The sequence below is a fragment of the Zalophus californianus genome, chromosome 16 (genome assembly GCF_009762305.2).
Source record: "Zalophus californianus isolate mZalCal1 chromosome 16, mZalCal1.pri.v2, whole genome shotgun sequence".
Taxonomy (NCBI): Eukaryota; Metazoa; Chordata; class Mammalia; order Carnivora; family Otariidae; genus Zalophus; species Zalophus californianus.
In genome coordinates this window covers 29,714,813-29,734,663 of record NC_045610.1, presented here as the reverse complement: position 1 = coordinate 29,734,663, position 19,851 = coordinate 29,714,813, and the positions used below count along the sequence as shown (strand labels likewise).

Sequence of the window (19,851 nt, the reverse complement as noted above, 5' to 3'; positions counted from 1 at the left end):
CTTCTGGTGAGAAGAGGTTTGACTTTGTCCTGAAGTCAAGAAGGAGCTCTGTAGAGGTCTTTAAGCAGGGAAATAGCATGCAAAGTAGATGGTTTGGGGGAGCTCAATAGTTGTTGTTTACTGAGAGGCTATATGAAATCAGTTCTTCTGTGTGTCAGGCAAAGAAGTGCTAGAGTAGAGGAAGTGGAAGGACAGATCTGACACCAGAGAGAAAAATCAATCCTGGAACTGAGAAACTTCTCCTTGAAATGATGCACAACTGAAATAAGCATGAGTCACAGAAGCCCTCACCCCATTCTTCTCTTCCACTTCCGTATGAGGAAACACAAACGGAGAAGGTTACCCTTACCCACACCAGAGATTCATCCTAGCTAAGAGAAAATGAAGCAAGGAAGTAGGCAGTGGTACGACGGGACTTGTAGGGTACCCAGAAATCTCTCAATATGCACAGAAGTAGGGCATCCTCACTGAGGTGTAGAGATAACAAGATGCCCCATTTTGAGGCAGTATGGTTTTAGCTTCCCTAAAGAGCCGTTTCTGGGTCTCAGAAATCAACAGCAAAGAGGCCTGAGGGCAGTAATTCGATATTCTTCCTAGAATTCTTCACTAAAGAAGCCAGAATAAAAATGTTTCCACAGATTTGTGGAGTTACAATAGCCCTGTTTCCAAAGCATGGAACACACTGATATAGTTAGAGACACACAGAGTAAATGAGGTTCCTGGAAAGTGAATCTGCAAATTTAACAATGGCCAGGAAGAGACTGGTACTACACTAGTCCAATTCAGGATGCTTTCCTCATCCCACTGGAATCTGATGTTTTAGCTAAGTGATCAGAGCCAGATAGAGAAGTACACAAAATCTGATCACCTCTGAGTACCTGCATGAGGCTGAGTCCCACACTCCTCTCTCCCTCCTCCATGACAGAGATGAAGGTTAGACTATTCCCTCTGGCCTCCGGCCCATTATCTTTTGAGAGAGGAAGGCCAAGTCTGCCAAAGACAAAACTGGTCTGTTGAGGTATCAGCTCCATCATCCTTCCGGAGCAGCTGAGGAGCAGAGAGGCCGGACAAGGATCAACACCCATCCAACCAGGTCCTGAGGGAAGTTTTCCAGCCAGACAAAAGATATCCTGAGAAAAGTATGTCTTGTATCTTCTGGGATTTCTGGCCTTGAAAAGAAGCATGTAAGATACACACTGGAAATCAGACATGGAAATCAAAACTAGGTTTCAAACTGCTACTTGACTTTTTTCTTAAAGTGATAAGCAAACTTATTTTCTCAGTATATATATATATACATATATACATATATACATATATATATATACATATACATATACAGCCTCAACTTTAGGAGCTGAACATAAACTGCAGCTTGAGCCAAGCCCACTTCCCCATACCTTACCAGGACTTGGTAAACCTTAAAAGGGAATACTGTCTGACTAAAGCCAGACAACTGGCCCCTAAAGAGCACATTTATAATTTATTTATGGCTTAATATTTTCCACTGATAGGATTAATAAATCATGTTTTCATTCAACTTGTTTTCTCTGAGGTATGAATTTCTCTATTTTGATACCAGATCTTAACATGTTTTATTTTGCTTGTCCATTTTCCAGTTCATTTTTGCAGCTACAGGGAGAAATTTATTAGTCTGTATTGCCGCCTTTCTGCTGTTGTGGAGCTGGATTCTCTGAATACCCAACAGTCCCTGAGGGAAGCGATCTCAGACAGCGAGGTTGCAGCTGCCAAACAAAGACACCAGCAAGTTTTAGATTTCATTCAGGTAATAGTTTGTTTCTTCTGAGGTAGAATGAAGGAAGAAGAGATAGGGTGGAGGGGATGAGAAACAAGCATGAGAAAGAACAGCAATCTGGGTTTATTGAAAGATGACAGCATGCAAGTAGCCTGCTGATTTGGTTAAAATGTGGAGTTCAGGAAGACGTGAGTTTTTAAACAAAGCCTTAAGAAAAAGCTACATATAAATCACAGCATTACTAAGACCTGTATCAGTCACTATGTTAGGTAGCAGTGGCTTCCCATATTGGAGAGAAAAATCACTGCCAGAAGAACTAGTAATCTATTATTACCTGGTAGCCCACTGATAATTCTAACAGAAAGAAAAATTGTATTAATTAACTCAATATCCCAGAGTTATGTTAACCCAAATCCAGTTGGACTTAAAGAGTCCTCATGTTTTAGACTCCTTTCTGGCAGAGCTGACACTTCAATGTGTGGCTACAGGGGCTGGAAAATGTGTTCCCTATCTATGGTCTTATCTTGAAAAGCCTTAGGATGGCACCTCAGGTTCTTGTGACAAGGGCACTGACTAGTCATCAAGATAATTTGGATCTCATCTGAAATTGCCTGTCAGTCCCTTGGACAAATCTTATGATCTTTCTGCCTATATTACCCAACTCACAAAATGAATATAACAGCAATAGCCCATGATAAATATCACTATGGTATATATTCAGTTCAATTTGGTAAATATTTGTTGAATACCCAGATGTCAGGCACTGAAAGAGAGATACAAAGTTGAATTAGATACAGTCCCTGACCATAAAGAGCTTAAAATCCAGTAGGATAGACAAGAAATGTGTGTAAATACTATTTGTAAAATGAGTTAGTACCCCCCCCCAATAAAACCAATTTTGTGTCAACACAAAGAAGTAAAAATTTACTTACATATGTGGGTATAAGAAAAGTTGCCACAGAGGATGTAACTGATATCCAAGCTCGGCTTAGAGGGATAAGTGAGACTATATAGTACAGAAAAATAGATTGGGGGGCATGCAAAGAAAAAGTATAAACAGATAAGGCAGAAAGAGCAGAAAAAACAGTCCGTATTTGGGGAATGATGAGTAGTCAAGATTGGTTGGGGCATAAATTAAGTGAAGATAGTGAGAAAGCAGGCAAGAATGAAAGTAGCAATGAGATCAGATCACAAGGGCTTTATTAAAGGCTATGGTAAGAAATTTGTACTTTTATTCTGTAGGCAATAGGGACCTGGCCAAAGTCTTAAAGAAAGTAAGTTATAGCCCCTCATAGCTATTTAGCATAGATTCAAGCTGGCGGATAGTCCTTTGCAGTGGTATGGCCATACTGGTTGTTTATAGTAAGCACTCATTCTCATTGGCTACATTCAGTAGATAATGTGCGTATCATTCCTGGATTTAAAGAGAAGACCAAAAGCAGGGAAATCAAATATGAAGCTATTACAATCATCTAGGCAAGGAATGCTTTGAGCTTTGAGCAAATAAATTTCTCTTAATCCCCACCTCCTGGGACGCCCGGGTGGCTCAGTCAGTTAAGTGTCTGCCTTCGGCTCAGGTCATCCCGGCATCCTGCGATCGAGTCCTGCATTGGGCTCCTTGCTCAATGGGGAGCCTGCTGCTCCCCCTCCTTGTGCTCTCTCTCTCTCTGACAAATAAGTAAAATCTTTAAAAAAAAATAAAACTAAAATAAATCCCAACCTCCTAACCTGTAAAACAGGGAAGGTAATAGTACTACTAGCTCACAGTGTTACTGAGAATTCAACAACTGCCCGCACATAGTAAATATGCAGTAAATTATGTATTCATTTATTCGTTCATTAATAAGGAGGAAAAATGCTCTGAAACATGGATATATAAGATTTGGAATTTACTTAGTACTCAGGAAGAAGATATTATAATATACTTGCAAAGTAGCGAGCAAACAAATCTCATCTTACTTCTCCCACTCTGTAAATGAGGGATCTTAGATGACCTCTCCGACTAAAGAAATAAACCTCTTAAGAAATTAATTACTCTCTTGACCTGAGAATGTGGTATTTAAAAATTCAGACATTCACGGCATTTATTTCATTTCCGGTAAAAGTGGACCATCGATATGGGGAGGGGGCGGGAAAGGGAAGAACGAGGCAAGAGAATATGAAAGGCCGGCTTATCTTTTGTACCCAGTATAACGGGCCGTTGGAGCATTAGGAAGAGAACAATGACCAGAAATCGGTCGGCATACATTTTTAGTCCTGAGTTCTAGCGACAGACCTTGGAGTAACGAACAATTCATCTGACCTCCAGGGCCCCAATTTTCTCATATATAAAATGAAAGGGTTGGACTAGATGACTCTGAAGGACCTGAGTGGCTCTAGTATTTCATGACGTCTTTAATATCCATAAATAAATTTTTAGAGAAGCACTTCTCTAACCATGCCTTAGGTTCTGTTTCTGCTTTATTCCACTTAAGCCGTCCCCTGAATCCAGTATGTCCACCCAGTGAGAAAGCTGAATTTCTTCAGTCTTTCTCAGTCTCAGCCCCCTCAGAAGTTCCTGGCTCCATTCTTACTCCCTTACTCCCATTCTTACTCCTTGCCCCCTCCTTTTTTTTTTTACCTAGCCTGGGGCTCCACTGCCTTTTTCTCTTTTCCCTTTCATCACACCATTAAGTGGGCTGGATAAAGGCAAGCCAGCCCAGCAATTCCTCAAAGTTCCAGAACTGCTCTGGTCTCCCATAGCAGGTAACTTGAGAGCCCCCTCTACATACTCTCCTTCCAGCCAGCCAGGTTTGGAATTGGATAAATTCCAATATTGGATATCCAAAATTGGATAAAAGCCAATTCCCAAAGGGTTCAAAAAAATCACTTCTTAGCTGGGTAAACCCTGACCATCTCCCTGTACCCACAGCCTTCAGTGGACTGCTTTGCTCCATCCAACATGGATAACTTCACTGACTAGAGATAATGCAATATCATTTCTCCCCTTATCTATGTTGGGCTTCTCAATCTCTCTCTCACTCAGAATGAAAACCAGCTGCAGCCACTCACGCCTTGGCATTCACGGCTCAGCCCACCACACACCATAACCTGCAGAGGCAACCGCCAGCCGTGAGAGCATTTGTATGATTCCAGATCTAAGACAGTGTTGAAGTCACTACACAAACCAAACATTGTAAAGAGCAAGGGAGTCTATGTAAATACAGTGAGGAAAAGAAGCCAAGGAGTGCAGCCAGAAAAGGGGAGGGCCTGGACCAGGGGAGGTGTAGAAAATCATAGATAAGGTATACAGGTTTTATAGACAGCACACACAGCAGAAATGTCAAAGTGTAGAGACTTGGAGCTTGGCATATTTTGAGCTGCTAAAGCCTAAAGGGCAATTAGGCTATAATTTATATACTGTAATGCTTCAAATGCTCCTAAGCTGTAATAGAAACACAGCTCATTAAATATAGCCAATCTATCATCCCCTCAAGCACCTTGTAACTGTGCTGTGAGAAAACCAATCACCTTTACATTTTAATAAAAATATTATCTTGCCTGAGTACAGAGAAAGAGTGTAATTTATGGGATGAAAACCAAAAATTTTAAAGGGCAGGGTGAGAAATGGATACAGAACTTTCAACCAACAGACCGAGGGAGTTCATGGTCTTTCTTTTTAAAAACATGTCAGCAAGTCTTTAGAAGCCGAATTTGGACCTTAAAATCAGGGGGATTATGTTGTCAGTTATTTTTAGATCAACAGTATAAGGTAAAATGGGTGAAAATTGTACTTCTTTTAGGGCTGCTTAGCTAAGTCTGTTTTTTTTGTTTGTTTGTTTTTAAGATTTCATTTATTTGACAGAGAGAGCACAAGCAGAGGGAGAGGGAGAAGCAGGCTCCCTGCTGAGCAAGGAGCCCAACGTGGGACTCGATCCCAGGACCCTGGGATCATGACCTGAGCCCAAGGCAGCTGCTTAACCGACTGAGCCACCCAGGCATCCCTTTAGCTAAGTCTGTTAAACTCAGTCCACAGGCCTCCCTGTACAAATGTTTTAAACTTTTATTCAGCTAATATGTCTTCACTTCATCACTGAGAAAAAATAAGAAGTAAACGTTGTTTATACACATAATTTTAAAATGTATACACTAAATCTCACTGTCCATCCTCAGCAGTAAGGCTGAAATAATCTTATCCAAAGATAATAAGTAGATTATTATTTACAATTATATTGGTTTCTTAGGGCTGCTGAAACAAATTACCACAAACTGGGTGACTTAAAACAACAAGAAATGTATTCTTTCACAGTTCTGGGGACTGAAAATCTGAAATCAAGTATTGGTCAGGCCATACTCCCTCTGGAGGCTCCAGGGGAGAATCTGCTCTCTGCTTCTGCCAGTTTCTGGTGGCTGTTGGCATTCCTTGACTTGTGGCCACATCACTTCGATCTCTGCCTCTATGGTCACACTGCCTTCTTCTCTTCTGTCTGCCAGTCTCCCTCTGCCTCTCTTAAAAGAATGTCTTTATGAGGACATCTGTTATTGAATTAGGGTCCACCCAAATAATCCAAGATAAACTTCTTTCTCAAAATCCTTAACTTAATCACATCTTTTGCCAGACAAGGTAATATTTACTCATTTACCATATACGGCAATATTCACAAGTTCCAGGGCACCCAGGGTGCTCAGTCAGTTAAGCGTCTGCCTGCAGCTCGGGTCATGATCTCGGGGCCCTGGGATCGAGCCCTGCCTCAGGCTCTCCCTGCTCAGCAGCAAGTCGGCTTCTCCCTCTCCCTCTGTGAGCTCTCTTGCTCTCACTCTCTCTCAAATAACTAACTAAATAAATAAAAATCCTTTAAAAAAAATATTCACAAGTTCAAGCAATTAGGACACGGACATATCTGGGGAGGCCACATTCAGCCTCATACAATAATGATTGTCCTTGTAACAACTGAAAACTTTGTAACAATGTTTGTTCATATAGTGCACTCAGCTACTCACATTAATACTCATAATAACCCTGTGGGAGGGTAGAGATGGAAAGAACTAGGTAACCATCCATGCATTCATTCATTCACTGAGCAATCATCACCGAGTAGCTACTCTTGGCACAGGCAAGAGCGAAAGAAAGAAAGGCACAGTCGCTGTCCTTGGAAAGCACTCTAACAGCTGTCCACAGTCAGGCAGTGCCTTTAAAATAACTTTGAGACAAGAGTGCTACATGAGGTAGGACCAGGAAAAGCCAGCTGAGAGCAACAATCCCACCAAAAAAACTTGCCTGAGTCTCCTCTGGGATTCCCACTTTGGCTTTACCCCCCGAACTTCAGATCTCTCCCTCTATAGTGCTCACTGTGTCCTCACAACCTGCCCACTGCAGAACGTCCTGCCCAACTCACTGTCTAATAAAGGCTAAAGCTCAATCAGATGCTTTCATTACCAGCCCTGAATACTCTGCCAGATCCAGAACTGGAAAGCAATGGAAAATGGCTCTTGACCACACTAGTTCACTCTACCTTGCCTGTCACTCCAAACATGGCAGACTGTCAGTTTCAGACTCTACTCTGGGTTTGTTGGGAGTACCAGGTTTGTGACTATTCTTTTTTTTTTTTTTGGTAAAGATTGTATTTATTTATTTGACAGAGAGAGACACAGCGAGAGAGGGAACACAAGCAGGGGGAGTGGGAGAGGGAGAAGAAGGCTTCCCGCTGAGCAGGGAGCCCAATGCGGGACTCGATCCCAGGACCCTGGGATCATGACCTGAGCCGAAGGCAGACACTTAACGACTGAGCCACCCAGGCACCCGTGACTAATTTTTAAAGATTACTATTTAAGTACATATTAAGGCCCAAAAAAGGTGTTTGGAAAACAAAATAGAACACTGGGCAGTCCTTTATCTTTAAAACTTCTATAATCAGACTTTAACCTTGCAGTATTCATACAATGGACACCTTCTACCTGGAAGATGAGTGCCACCAACTTTCTAAATGTTCTTCAAAAATAAATCATAAAGCGTCAGAACTGAAAGGGACCTTAGACATCATCTAATCCAACCTCCTCTTTTTACAGTTGAATAAAATGGTCCCGAAGAAGTTAATGGCTTGCTGAAGGCACCCAGTGAAATTAGATGCAAAGCCTATCACAAGCTCCAGGGTCCCATGAAAAAAATATATATACTATAACTAACAGCTGCTCCTTGGAGAGTCAGAAAAACCAGCAAGTTTATGGCCAGTATCTATTAAGAACTGGGAGAATATCTGTCATCCACAGAGGTAGACACAAAAATATGAGTGACTTTTACACTAATATACTTCAGAGAAATGACTATTGTACTTTATAATGAAAATATTGTTAAAATCACTTTGGTAACCCAGAAACCAAAGTGATAACAATATAGAATGAGGTACCCTAAAAATTTAAGGTTATTTTAATTACTTAGGAATAAACTATTAAGCTATTAAGCTATTTTGTACTTTAGGAGCACTTATCTTATATGTAAGAAAGTAATAACTCTAATATATAAAGTTATCTTTTTTCTATTAAAATAGGTCCAAGAATCTCTGCTTAGCAAAATATTCCAGTAATGCTTTGCTTTTCAAGTTCACATAGAAGAACTAAAGTTACATTTCTTTCTTCAAGTATTCTGAAATTTAGACTTTATCATATCTCTTCCTCACAATATCCTAATGAGGAATATTTCATCTTATGCTGAGAATCAGTTACACTTCGTATGTGTGAGAAATGTACCCTGCAGTTTTACAAAGCACTGTCAAATTCAGCATTTCACCCAATCATCATAGCAGGCCTGTGAGATATAAAAGGGGAGGGTTTTGTCCAAATTCACAAACTGGGGCTCAAAGAGGCCAAGTGACATGCCAAAGGTTATTACAGAGCTAAAGCAGGGGGGCAGCTAGAATTCAGGTCTTCCACTATTTGCACTAAATGATATAGCCTCTCAGGTAAAAATACGCACGGCACAAGAGATTATAAGAAGAGGTATTTTCTGGCTTAGCAAGCTTATGTTGAAAATATTTTACTCAAAACCAGTACTGTGGAAAATGTATCATCTTGGACTCTCAGGTAAACTTAACCATTTTTAATACCTGTTTGATAAAGTCTTTTATCATTTCATTCCAAAGCAAACAGATGAAGTTTGGCGTGAAATGAGATGGATCATGGATGCTCTACAGTACGCAAGATACAAACAACCAGTTTGTGGCTTACCCATCACAAAGCTGATAGACCCTTCAGATGAGCAGAACCTCAAGAAGATCAACTCTACATCATCACATATAGACTGTCTTCCATCCCCATCCCCATCCCCAGAAATGCACAGAAGAAAGGCAGTGAGCGGTAAGCAATAAGATCTAAAGATCTATGTTTCAGTCACCAGATTCTTGGTCCTGTCTCCACTGATGAGGCTCTTCTATGCTGAGGCACTGTTCACAGCAAGCAAGAGGAAATAATGCATAATGGTAAGAGTCTAAAAGCACAGAGGGAATAAAATCAGAACAGCAGAGGGACAGGAAATTAGAGCAATAACCTGAGATCAACTCCATTTAGGATTGGAGAAGCTTTAGTCCAGTTCTGGCCTGAGTTTCCAAGATACAAAAGGACACAGAGCAATGATGGGGCTTCAGAAATGCAGAATGAGGACTGACGCAGTGAGAAGTGAGGGCCAAGTCAGCCAAGGGAATCTGACGAAAAGCAAGCAAGGAAGGAGAACAGGCCCAGCTCTAGTAAAGAGACTGACAGGAAAGAAGCAGACTGACAGGAAAGAGGCAGAAAGTAGATCCTAGCCTGGGTAAGAATTCAGGGCAAACTTCTCACCCAACATAGCACCATTGTCCTGGGGTGAAAAATGGGAAAGCAAGAAACCTTGGATAAACTAGCATTCTGACCCAGAGGCTAAATGAGTAGGCTGGCCTCATCGTGGATACAACAAGCAGGAGACCACTTACAGATAAGCTGTGGAGATGCCCAGCACATCACCTCTACTCCTGGGAACTGAGTTTGAGTTTACATGGAAATGCTAAGAACAAAAACATGGCTCGGTTAACACAGATTTCTACAAAGGACTTTTTGGCTTAGAAATAGAGAGAAAGCATACTACTCAAAGGCAATATAATGCTCTTGCCCAGGACATGTTTAGACGAGTGCCATTTTCTAGTCAATTAAATTAATGGCATTCAAAGCATCTTTCTTGATTCTATAGCTAGTAAGAGCTCCAATTCTGTAAGCTTTGCATTAATAATAATTAATATTTTTAATAAACAGCTCTGAAATATGGGCTTGTCCCATAGGGGGCAGCATGGTGTAGCAGAAAGATGTTGGACTAAGAAATCAGAGACCTGGATTCAAATCACAGCTTTTGTTTTTGTTATTATTATTATTTAAATTCAATTAGACAACATATAGTACATCATCAGTTTTAGATGTAGTGTTCAATAATTCATCAGTTGCATATAATACCCAGTGCTCGTCATATCACATACCCTCCTTTAATGCCCATCACCCAATTAGCCCACCCCCACACCCACCTCCACTCCAGCAACCCTCAGTTTGTTTCCTGTAGTAAAAAACAAAACAAAACAAAAAAACAAAAAAATCACAGCTTTCTTTTACTAGTCATATGAGCTTGAACAGCTTACTACAGTTGAGTCTCAGCTTCCATGTACAGAAAATAAAATTAATAATATCTACACCTTTAAAAGTTACTTGTGGTTAAGACACTGTATGTCAGAGATACATGGCATATAATGGACAATAAATTGTAGGTATCATATTTAATATTACTCTTATAGAAAACTTTAGTGGGGGGCGCCTGGGTGGCTCAATCGGTTAAATGTCTGCCTTTGGCTCAGGTCATGATCTCGGAGTCCTGGGATGGGGCCCCGCAACAGGCTCCCTGGAGCCTGCTAACCTGCTTCTCCCTCTCCCTTTGCCCATCACCCGCTCCCCCACCCCCACCCCCAACTCATGCTCTCTCTTTCTCTCTCTCTCAAATAAACAAATAAAATCTTTAAAAAAAAGAAAAGAAAAGAAAACTGTAGTGGAGATATGAACCTTTTCTATAAGTAAGTTTATATGTGCTCCTATATTTTACAAACCTCGATGTCTAAAAACCAACACTTGGCAAATGGAAGAACTTGAGAGACAGCTAACTTACATTACTATTCTATGACTTACCAAATACTTTTTTTAAAGAATTCTTTGAGTAGAATTTCTCAAGTGTATTTTTGTAGATTCCCACTGAGCTGGGCATTTGAATAAAATACCATCCCTGCCATAAGCTAGTCTAGTGGGGGAGACAGTTACACTAACAAAATGTCATGGTAATTACATATGTGCTACGATGAGGATATGTATATGGTGCTAATGGAGTCTTCTGGATGTTTAACCATAAATTTTAAGATCAAAGAGAGCTTCCTGGAGGGGGTGACAAAGTACTAAAGAACAAGCAGGAGTTGAGCCAAAAAAAGAGGAAAGGGGAGAGTATTATAGGCAAAGGAAGCAAAGTGTGCAACTATATTGTAGTTCAGGGAACTGTAAGCAGTCTGGCTGAACTCAGGATCCAAAGACATTGTTCAGCCTTTTTCTCTTTTCATTAAATATATATATATATATATTGGTTATCCACTGTGTTCCAGGTACTCCTTGAAGTAACAGGGATATAGTGATAAAACAAAATTTCCACTTCCATAGAGCTTAGATTCTAGAAAAAGTAACAATGAAAACATAAACAAGCTAATTTCATATAGTGAAAATTCCAATGTATAATACAAAACAGGAATCGAGATGAGCAGGGAGAGTGCTGAATTCACTAGGAGGATCAGCAGAGACCTATCTGTGAAGGTTACATTTGAACCAACCACAGAAAAAGGAGCCAGTAATGCAAAGATCTGGAGTTGGAATATTCCAGGCAATAAAACAGCAATAGGCCCTGAAGTGGGTGAGGGATGAAAAGAAAGCCAAAGTCACTGGAGCAGAGCGAATAAAGGGGCTAGTGGTGAGAGAGAGGATAGAGAGAAAGGCAGGGGCCAGAACGGGCAGGGCCAAGGTAAGTAGTCTGGATTTTATTCTACTTGTGATGGAAAGCTATTGGAAACTTTTAAGCAAGGACTGGTATGATCTGAATTACTCCTTAAAATCAAATCTGGCTGTTGTATGAAGAGACCACCGTGGGACAATACTGGAAGCAGGGAGATCAACTACGAAGCTAGTAACAGAGGGATACCAAGTTTTCTGGCTTGAGTGCCTTTGAATATCATGATGCCATTTACCAAAAAAAGGTTAGACCAGAGGAGAAAACAAGCTTGGGTGGCTGGGCATGTTGAATTTAAATTAGTTTAGGACATTCCACACAAAAAGAAACATTCAAGAGAGAAAAAGGATTATGGGGTCTGGAGCTTAGGAAACAAAACTGGACTAATAATATGGATTTAAGAATGACTGACATATGAATGATGTGGCTACAAATATGCTTGGGATTCCCTAGAGAGAGAAGTTAAGAGTAAGGAGAGGAGAGTCTGGAAAGATCCCTGTGGAATGGACAACAAGACTTCTTAGACCAAGAAACAACAACCAGAGGGAGAAGATAAAAAACAAGAGAGTAGTGTCACAGAAATTAAAGCAGGTCAAACGATGGTGAGAAGTTAAATAAAACTGAAGAGCTTCTATTGGGCTTTTTGTTTGTTTTCCTTTCAACAAAGAAGTCATTTGTAATCTGGATGACAGCAGTTTGTGAAGGGAAGGAGATAGAAACCGATCAGAAGTAGATCAGGGAGTAAATGGGAGGTAAAGGAAGGGAACCGGTAAGGATACACTCTTCAGAATCTTGGCTGTGAAGAGAAGAGTGAGGAAGGGCAGTGGCTAGAGAGGTCTAGGGTTGAAAGGGCATTTTTTTTAAAGGCAGGATAGATATTCCCTCTGTTGTTCCACAATTTACATAAGTCTACAAGCAACTCTCCAATTCTCCTTCCACCTTCATAGCCCTTGCCTGCCCTCTCTGCTCACAGAACTTTCCCAGCGTTTAATGTTCTCTTGGCCACAGGGTCCTAAGGAGGTCCCCTTGGCTGTATGAGAGTGGCCTCTCCTGTGCCACAGAAGTGCCAGACTCTCATATTGGCCAGATGATGGGTTACACACACTCTCTACTGAGAGGATCTGGCCAATTACGTTTGGATTTTATTATTAATCTAAATGCGAGCGATCATCATTCTGTTCCTTAAAATATAACTCTCTCTTGGGTCCATTTATTTCTCTGAAGCCAAGATTCCATGGGCTGTGAAACACAAAGACGGTGAGGGAAGCAAATGAAAAACGGAACCCAGTGACAGGGAAACTGGGCAGAAACATTTAGTGGTCCGACCCCCTCACAAAAGGAAAAGCATTTCAGAGCAATGAAATCTGCTCCTGCATACTCTGTCCTCTGCACTAGTGTGGCCACTTTTATTTGGAAACCATTTATGAAGAGGAAAAAAAAACAGTTTAGAGGAACATCCCTAGTGAGTTGCTCATAGAGCAGAGTCTGCAATACAATTCCATTCTGTGTGGGTAGGGTTCACCTAACTTCTGAGGAGCCTATCACAAAACTGCCAGCCCAAGATTCTGTTTTAAGGCTGTTGAGTACCTTGGATTTGTCTGTGTGTGTCTACATGTGTTGAGGGGCAGGGGAGGGGGAGTGGAACTCTTTAACTTAACTTCCCATTTCCGTGTGGTTTTCAAACACAAAGTAGAACTCCTCTGAGTCAATTAAAATCAAGCATCTCCCAAGGACCCAAGGGGGAAAGCTGGCTCCTAGAAAAGGCAACTCAAGGCATGGGGTGGAACGATTTGGTCCATCGCATGGGTATTTTCTCTCCCACTCCTTTTCTGTGGGGATAGTGGTCACAGGCAGCAGCAATTTTGTTTTCCGATACTGCTATTTCTCCTAGTGACGCATGGGTGAGGCAACGGGGGGCGGGGGGGGGGGGCGCCTTGTTTCCTTCAGATGCATCTGAATATTATCCTGATCTTCCAAATGTAAATCTTCCTGGTAACCTTTTCCCAGATGGTGTTAAGAACACTATAGTATAAAATAAACAGTTCAAAAAAAAAAATCAACAGGAATCTGAAGATGTTATTTCTCTTGGGCAATCAGAAGGTGAACAAACCCCTGAGGTTCTACCCAAGACCTGATGAGAGATTTAATTCTTCATTTATAAATTATTTAAGTTCTACTTAAACACACCGGAAATAGATTGAGTGAAGCACACAAAAAACACAAATTTGGACAGTGGTACATTAAAAAGGTGAAGATAGATTATTTTTAGGGCAAATACTGCTTATTATTGCTGCCTTTCTGTCCTGCCATGCCCCCTGCCTTTAAGAGAAAATCAATAGCTTTAAATCAATTGTTCTTTCCTGAAGTGTCACCTCCACATAACACCCTCAAAATCCACATCAACTCTACTCAGCTGTTGTTGGCCTGATCCACAGAGACCAGGAGTTGTAACACCCATTACAATGGCAAGAAAGCCAAGCTTCCTAAGCCAGCACTAATACTATGGGCAGAACTTTCATCAAACAGCTCCTGGGTCAGTCAGAGGGGAAACGCAAGGCTCTACCAGTGCTAGCCTGTCCAGTGGGCCTTCTAGGGGAAATTGAGGAGCACAACCAGGTTTATTAAAATAACAACTAGGCAAGGTGCCACCATGCTTAATGGAGCATATGGCCTGGATCTGGGGATGGAAGCTGCACTTCGCATTCTTTTCCAGGAAGGGAGGGAGTGGCAGCGGCCTCAGTCCCTGGAAACTCCTCAGTGCCCTGGCTGGCATCCTGGAGATTTTCTCAGCTTGTTCTGGGAGGGGTATCCCACTCTAAGCAATAGGTTCCACTAAGTCTTATAATAAATAATACAACCACCATGAAGTCAAATATTTAGATTCCCACTAGAACAGTGTTTCCCAACTGTGGGTCCATGAACCTACAAGATAATATTTACCCCTCCATACCCACGCCCATTTGCCTCTCCTTAGGTTATGACAGTTATAACAAGCTCTTCTTTTAATTTATCTCCTAACTCCCTTGCTCTTAGGAGCTATGGTAAAGAAGGTATATCATTTACTAATTCACTGTTAAATCTAGGCTGGGAAATACAGACTGAACTAGATCATCATCAGCATAAGACGCCATACAAGAGATGATTATTCTCCCTTCTTATCAACAGTATTCTCACAGCAAAATCTTGAAGTTTATCTGATTACTGGTTTGTATTTTAATGAGTCACCTCGCAGTACATTTTCTAGTTACTCTCTATAAATATTTAAGGGTAGAAATGGCACTTGAAGTATTTCTAACAACCTGATTTAATCACCACAGCACCTATGGAGACAGGCATCATAATTACCTACATGCCATAGAGGAAGAAAGGTTCAGAGGTACAAAGTGATTTGCTCAAGATCATATACACAGTAAGAAGCAAGACAGGACTTCAACCCAGGTTTATCTGATTTTAAGACAGTTGTTCTTCCGCCTACAATTAGGCTGATTCTTAAGTTAAGCATCACCAAATATAAAGCAAAATGATTTAGGTGATTGTTTTCAGGAATTTCTATGGCAGATTAAGGAAATTAGCTCCTTCCAGGCTGCTCTCAGTATTGTTTTTAAGAGGCAATCAAATCTCACAACTCATAATGCTCCCAGATTTCAGTATTTGTTTTAGTTTCAATCAGTTCAACATACTTTACTGAGAGCTTTGTATGCACCAGAGAAACAGCACAAGAAGCTAATAACACAACGATGATTAAGTCGCAGTCTTGTTAGGCAGTCCTTATGGTCTACTATCCATGTTCAGATGAGATGATCTGGGAAACAGAAGATTCTGCATGTCCCTTTGCTTGACTCCTTCACTGATCGATTCCTTCTCTGACTGACTTCTTCAACATTTACTGAGCAGAGATAAACAAGACATAGTGCATGCCCTCTGGAGTTCATGGTTCAATAATGGAGATAAACATGCAAATGAATAGTTTATAATAAACCTTGATAAATGCAATAACAGAGATATAAATAAAATGCCGTGAGAGGCAAGAGAACTAAGCAACTAACTGTACCTGGGGAAATCAGCACAGGTACTTCCTGAGAGTCTTAAAATATGATTCCCCACTGAAAATTAGAAGGTCAGACATTTGAGGCACAGCTTCATATACTCCTTAGTCCCCTGCAAACAATAAATGCTATTTGTATGCTGAGAGGTCAAAGTGCAAACTGCTCTTGCAGAGTGCTTGACCTGACTATGGGCTGGAAAGAGGAAGAAAGTGTCACAAACTCCTCAGCAGTTGCTTGTAGTTACAGTCATTTTTACTATCAGACTTCTAGTGGATTGAACGGCAACCCTAAAATGGTATGTCCATGTCCTAATCCCCATAACCTGTGAATGTGACCTTATTTGCAGACGTAATTAAGGATCTTACGATGAGATCATCCTGGATTATCAGGGTGACCCCTAAATCCAATGACAAGTGTCCTTAACAGAGCCAGAAGAGTCCATGTGAAGACAGAAGCAGATACTGGAGTGATGCCACCGCAGACAATGCCAACAGCCACCAGAAGCTGGAAGTGGCAAGAAAGTACTCTTTCCTAGAGTCTCCAGAGGGAGTGCAGCCCTACTGACACCTCGATTTCAGATTTCTGGCTTCCAGAGCTGTGAAAGAATACATTTCTGTAGTTTTAAGCCACCCAGTTTGTGGTCATTTGCTCTAGCAGCCACAGGAAACTAATATAAAACCTAACATGTTTCTCTAGCAGCAGCAACATCAAGAAGCACTTACTAAGAGTTTAATTAATACAACTCCATGTGGGTCCCATACAAAGTAGATTAGATGAACTAGGTCCCAGCCCTCAGGAACTTTCCATGGAAAGCCATGAAAATGCTAAAGTGAATAGCAGTATGGCAGGTCTTTGGGGTGAGACAAATCTGCATGTGAGCTCCTATCGTGCTACTTATCAGCTATATATGAATTAGAAAATTTAATAAGCCTAAGATTTAATACTCTTATCTGCACAATGGGAATTGTTTTAAGCATTAAATAGGATAAAGGACCTAGACTACTTAGCATAATGGCTGGCCCACAGTAAGCACTAAGAAAATGCCAGGTATTGTTATTACTAGTGTGGACACGAATGCATGTGGACAGCTGAATAGACAACACTGATCAGACAGAGCAGCTCAACTAAAGTCAATTCTTTGGATCTTACTTCCAGCCCAATTTCAAATCTTCAGTTAACCTCTCTTCCTCATCACACTGACACCTGTTGCTGCCATCATCAAAAACAACCCATAGTTCTGAGACCCTGTTACTTGCATTGCCTAGTTTTTCTCACAAAAGATGAGGAAAAGTGCTGTCTAAAACTTGTTTTAAGATTAGTAAAGTCCTTCAGCCCAAGCCTTTATCCAATTCTCTTCTTCAAACGTGAAAATCTCTTTATATCTATCTTCTTCCCTACCTCATGCCCTTCTGATCTTTTTCACTAAAAACCAGTGCCGGCACTCGTGCTCACAAACGATCACCCCTTCTTGTTACGTCCATCAGCCTACCACTCTTAGATCTTCAACAGTTCCTTCTCCGGTAGTGCCTTCTTCTCTACCCACAAACATCTTCCCTCAGCCTTGCAACCCACCAGGCTCTCATTCCATCTCCTCCAGGATATCTTGGCCAACCCCTCAAGCTCAGTCTGTCCCAAATTAAATTTACCACCTCTTCCACTGCCCAATCCAGCCCCAATCCACTGCCTAACCCTGCTGCATTTAACTCCTCCAGTTTAATGCAGATACCACCATTCAGACACTAAGCCCTGAAACCTGCTAGTCACTTCAGGGTCTTGACACTCACTTCTCCAAGTTGTCTGGGACACTCTTCCCTCAAACTTTCACATAGCTGGTTCCTTCTGATCCCCAAAGTCTCACCTAGACTCGCTTCTCCACAGGGATTCCTCCCCTGGCTACATTAGCAAAAGAACCTTCGTCCCAAGTCACTCTCTACCTGAAACCCAGTTTCATTTTCTTCACAGAACTTTGCACTAACTGAAATTAATCTTTTGTATTTTTTGACTTATTTATTTTAATCCACTCTCCATGAGCTGCTTAAAAGCAGATACCCTATCTGCCTAGCACAAAACAGGTGCTTAGTAAACATCTTTGAATGAGTAACTTTCCCAGATTTCTATTTTCCTCCACAGAACCACTGCTCTTGCACAGCCCTACAACCTGAAAAAGATAAATATTTAAAAGACACACAGCTTGGACCTCAGCCTCCTGGTTGGCCTCCCTGCTGTCTGTTTCCTCTCTATCCTGTTCATCTTACATCCTACCTGCTACAGAATTATCCTAACTCACAGCTCTCAACTCATCAATTACTTCTTCAAAATTCTTCAGTAGCTACCCATTGGCTACAAAATTAGGTACAAACTCTTTATCTACGATTCACTACTCTCTTCTGCCTCCGCCCTACCTTTTAAAAAATTAAATTCCCGCCCTACCTTTTAAAAAATTAAATTCCCTCTTTTTAACCATTTATTTTGAAATAATCAGAGAAACAGTAGGTTGCAAAGAAATGTACAGGAATTCCCGTGCACCCTTCCCCCAACCTCCCCAACATCAGCAACTTACACAGCTCTTATACAACATCACAGCCGAGAAGCCGGTACAATCCACAGAGCTTATCCAGATTTCACTAGTTATGTATACATGTGTGCGTGCATGCACATGCACACAAGCACTCAGGCTCACTTGTATAGCTCTATGCAGTTGTATCATATGTGTAGCCTTGGGTAATCATCACCATTACCAAAATACTCAACTGTACCATCACCACAAAACTCCCTCTGTTCCCCCTTTATTGCCTTACTCATCCCGCCCATCTCTACCCCTGCTACTACTATCTATTCTTCATCTCTATAATTATGTCATGAATGTTACATAAATGGAATTCTTTATTTTTATTGATAAGTAGTATTCCATAGTATGGATATAACACAGTTTGTTTAACAATTCATCCACTGAAGGACATTTGGGTAGCTTCTGGTTTGGGGCTAATACGAATAAAATTACTATGAACATTATGCACAAACAATGAATCATGGAACCCTACATCAAAAACTAATGATGTAATATGTGGTGATTAACATAACAATAAAAAATTAAAAACAAAACAAAAAAACTAATGATGTAATGTATTGTGATTAACATAACAATAAAAAATTTTTAAAAATTGCTAGGAACATTCCTACACAAGTCCTGCATGAAAATAGCCTTAATTTTCCTAGAATAAATTCTTTAAATTTAGAGTGCAATCACTGGCATCTTACTTTTGTAGCCTCATTTTCCAAAATTCCTTTCCTGTTGCCATATTACAGTCAAATAGGACTACTTCTACTGTTTCTTCTTTCACTCTGGTTTCTAATCCTCTTACCATTTGCATATTAATTATTAATAGCTGCCTAAAACAGTTTTTGAAAGTGGATGAAGAAACAAAATAATTTAGACAGAGAATAGAGATGAATGAGGGAATAAATAAACAGATGATAGAGTATCTTATCAATTCTGCCCCAATGGTATGTGATCTCTTTCCTATAAACCTGCATCATATTTGTTAAACTACTCTTACAAAATGTCTGTTCTCCTAGTCTCATAGATGCACACATGCCCTCTCGTTCTATTAGAACAGTAAACTCCCTGGAGACAGATCATTTCTTATTAATTTTATATTTACTTGGACATCAAGTACAGTGCTTCTGTTAGGAGCAGGAGCTCAAGCAAAACAGAATCTGCATTGTTGAATGAATGGATGAATTAAATATATTTGCCCTAAGAGAGCTCTGATCTAACCAGGAATCCAGGATGTTATATTTGCATTAAAAAAGACAACTAATAATGTAAGTCTCTACAGGCTAAGTGCCAAAGGATAATAGAACCAAGAAATGTTAGAGAAATGCAGACAAGTGAGAAATTTTTTCTGGGATAGTTGGGGAATGTTTCTTTTTTTTTTCCTTTAAATTTTTTATTGTTATGTTAATCACCATACATTACATCATTAGTTTTTGATGTAGTGTTCCATGATTCATTGTTTGTGCATAAC

The 19,851-nt window shown here is 40.6% G+C and overlaps 1 protein-coding gene across 1 annotated transcript in view; it reads left to right on the top strand.

Annotated features, from left to right (window-relative positions):
- The window catches only part of ANKFN1 (ankyrin repeat and fibronectin type III domain containing 1), a 345,217-nt gene that overhangs the window by 313,176 nt on the left and 12,190 nt on the right, over positions 1-19,851 (top strand). The window contains exons 19-20 of the mRNA XM_027624496.2: positions 1,620-1,786; positions 8,872-9,085. Of these exons, the coding sequence (XP_027480297.2) occupies positions 1,620-1,786; positions 8,872-9,085 (381 nt within the window). The remainder of the gene's footprint in view (positions 1-1,619; positions 1,787-8,871; positions 9,086-19,851) is intronic.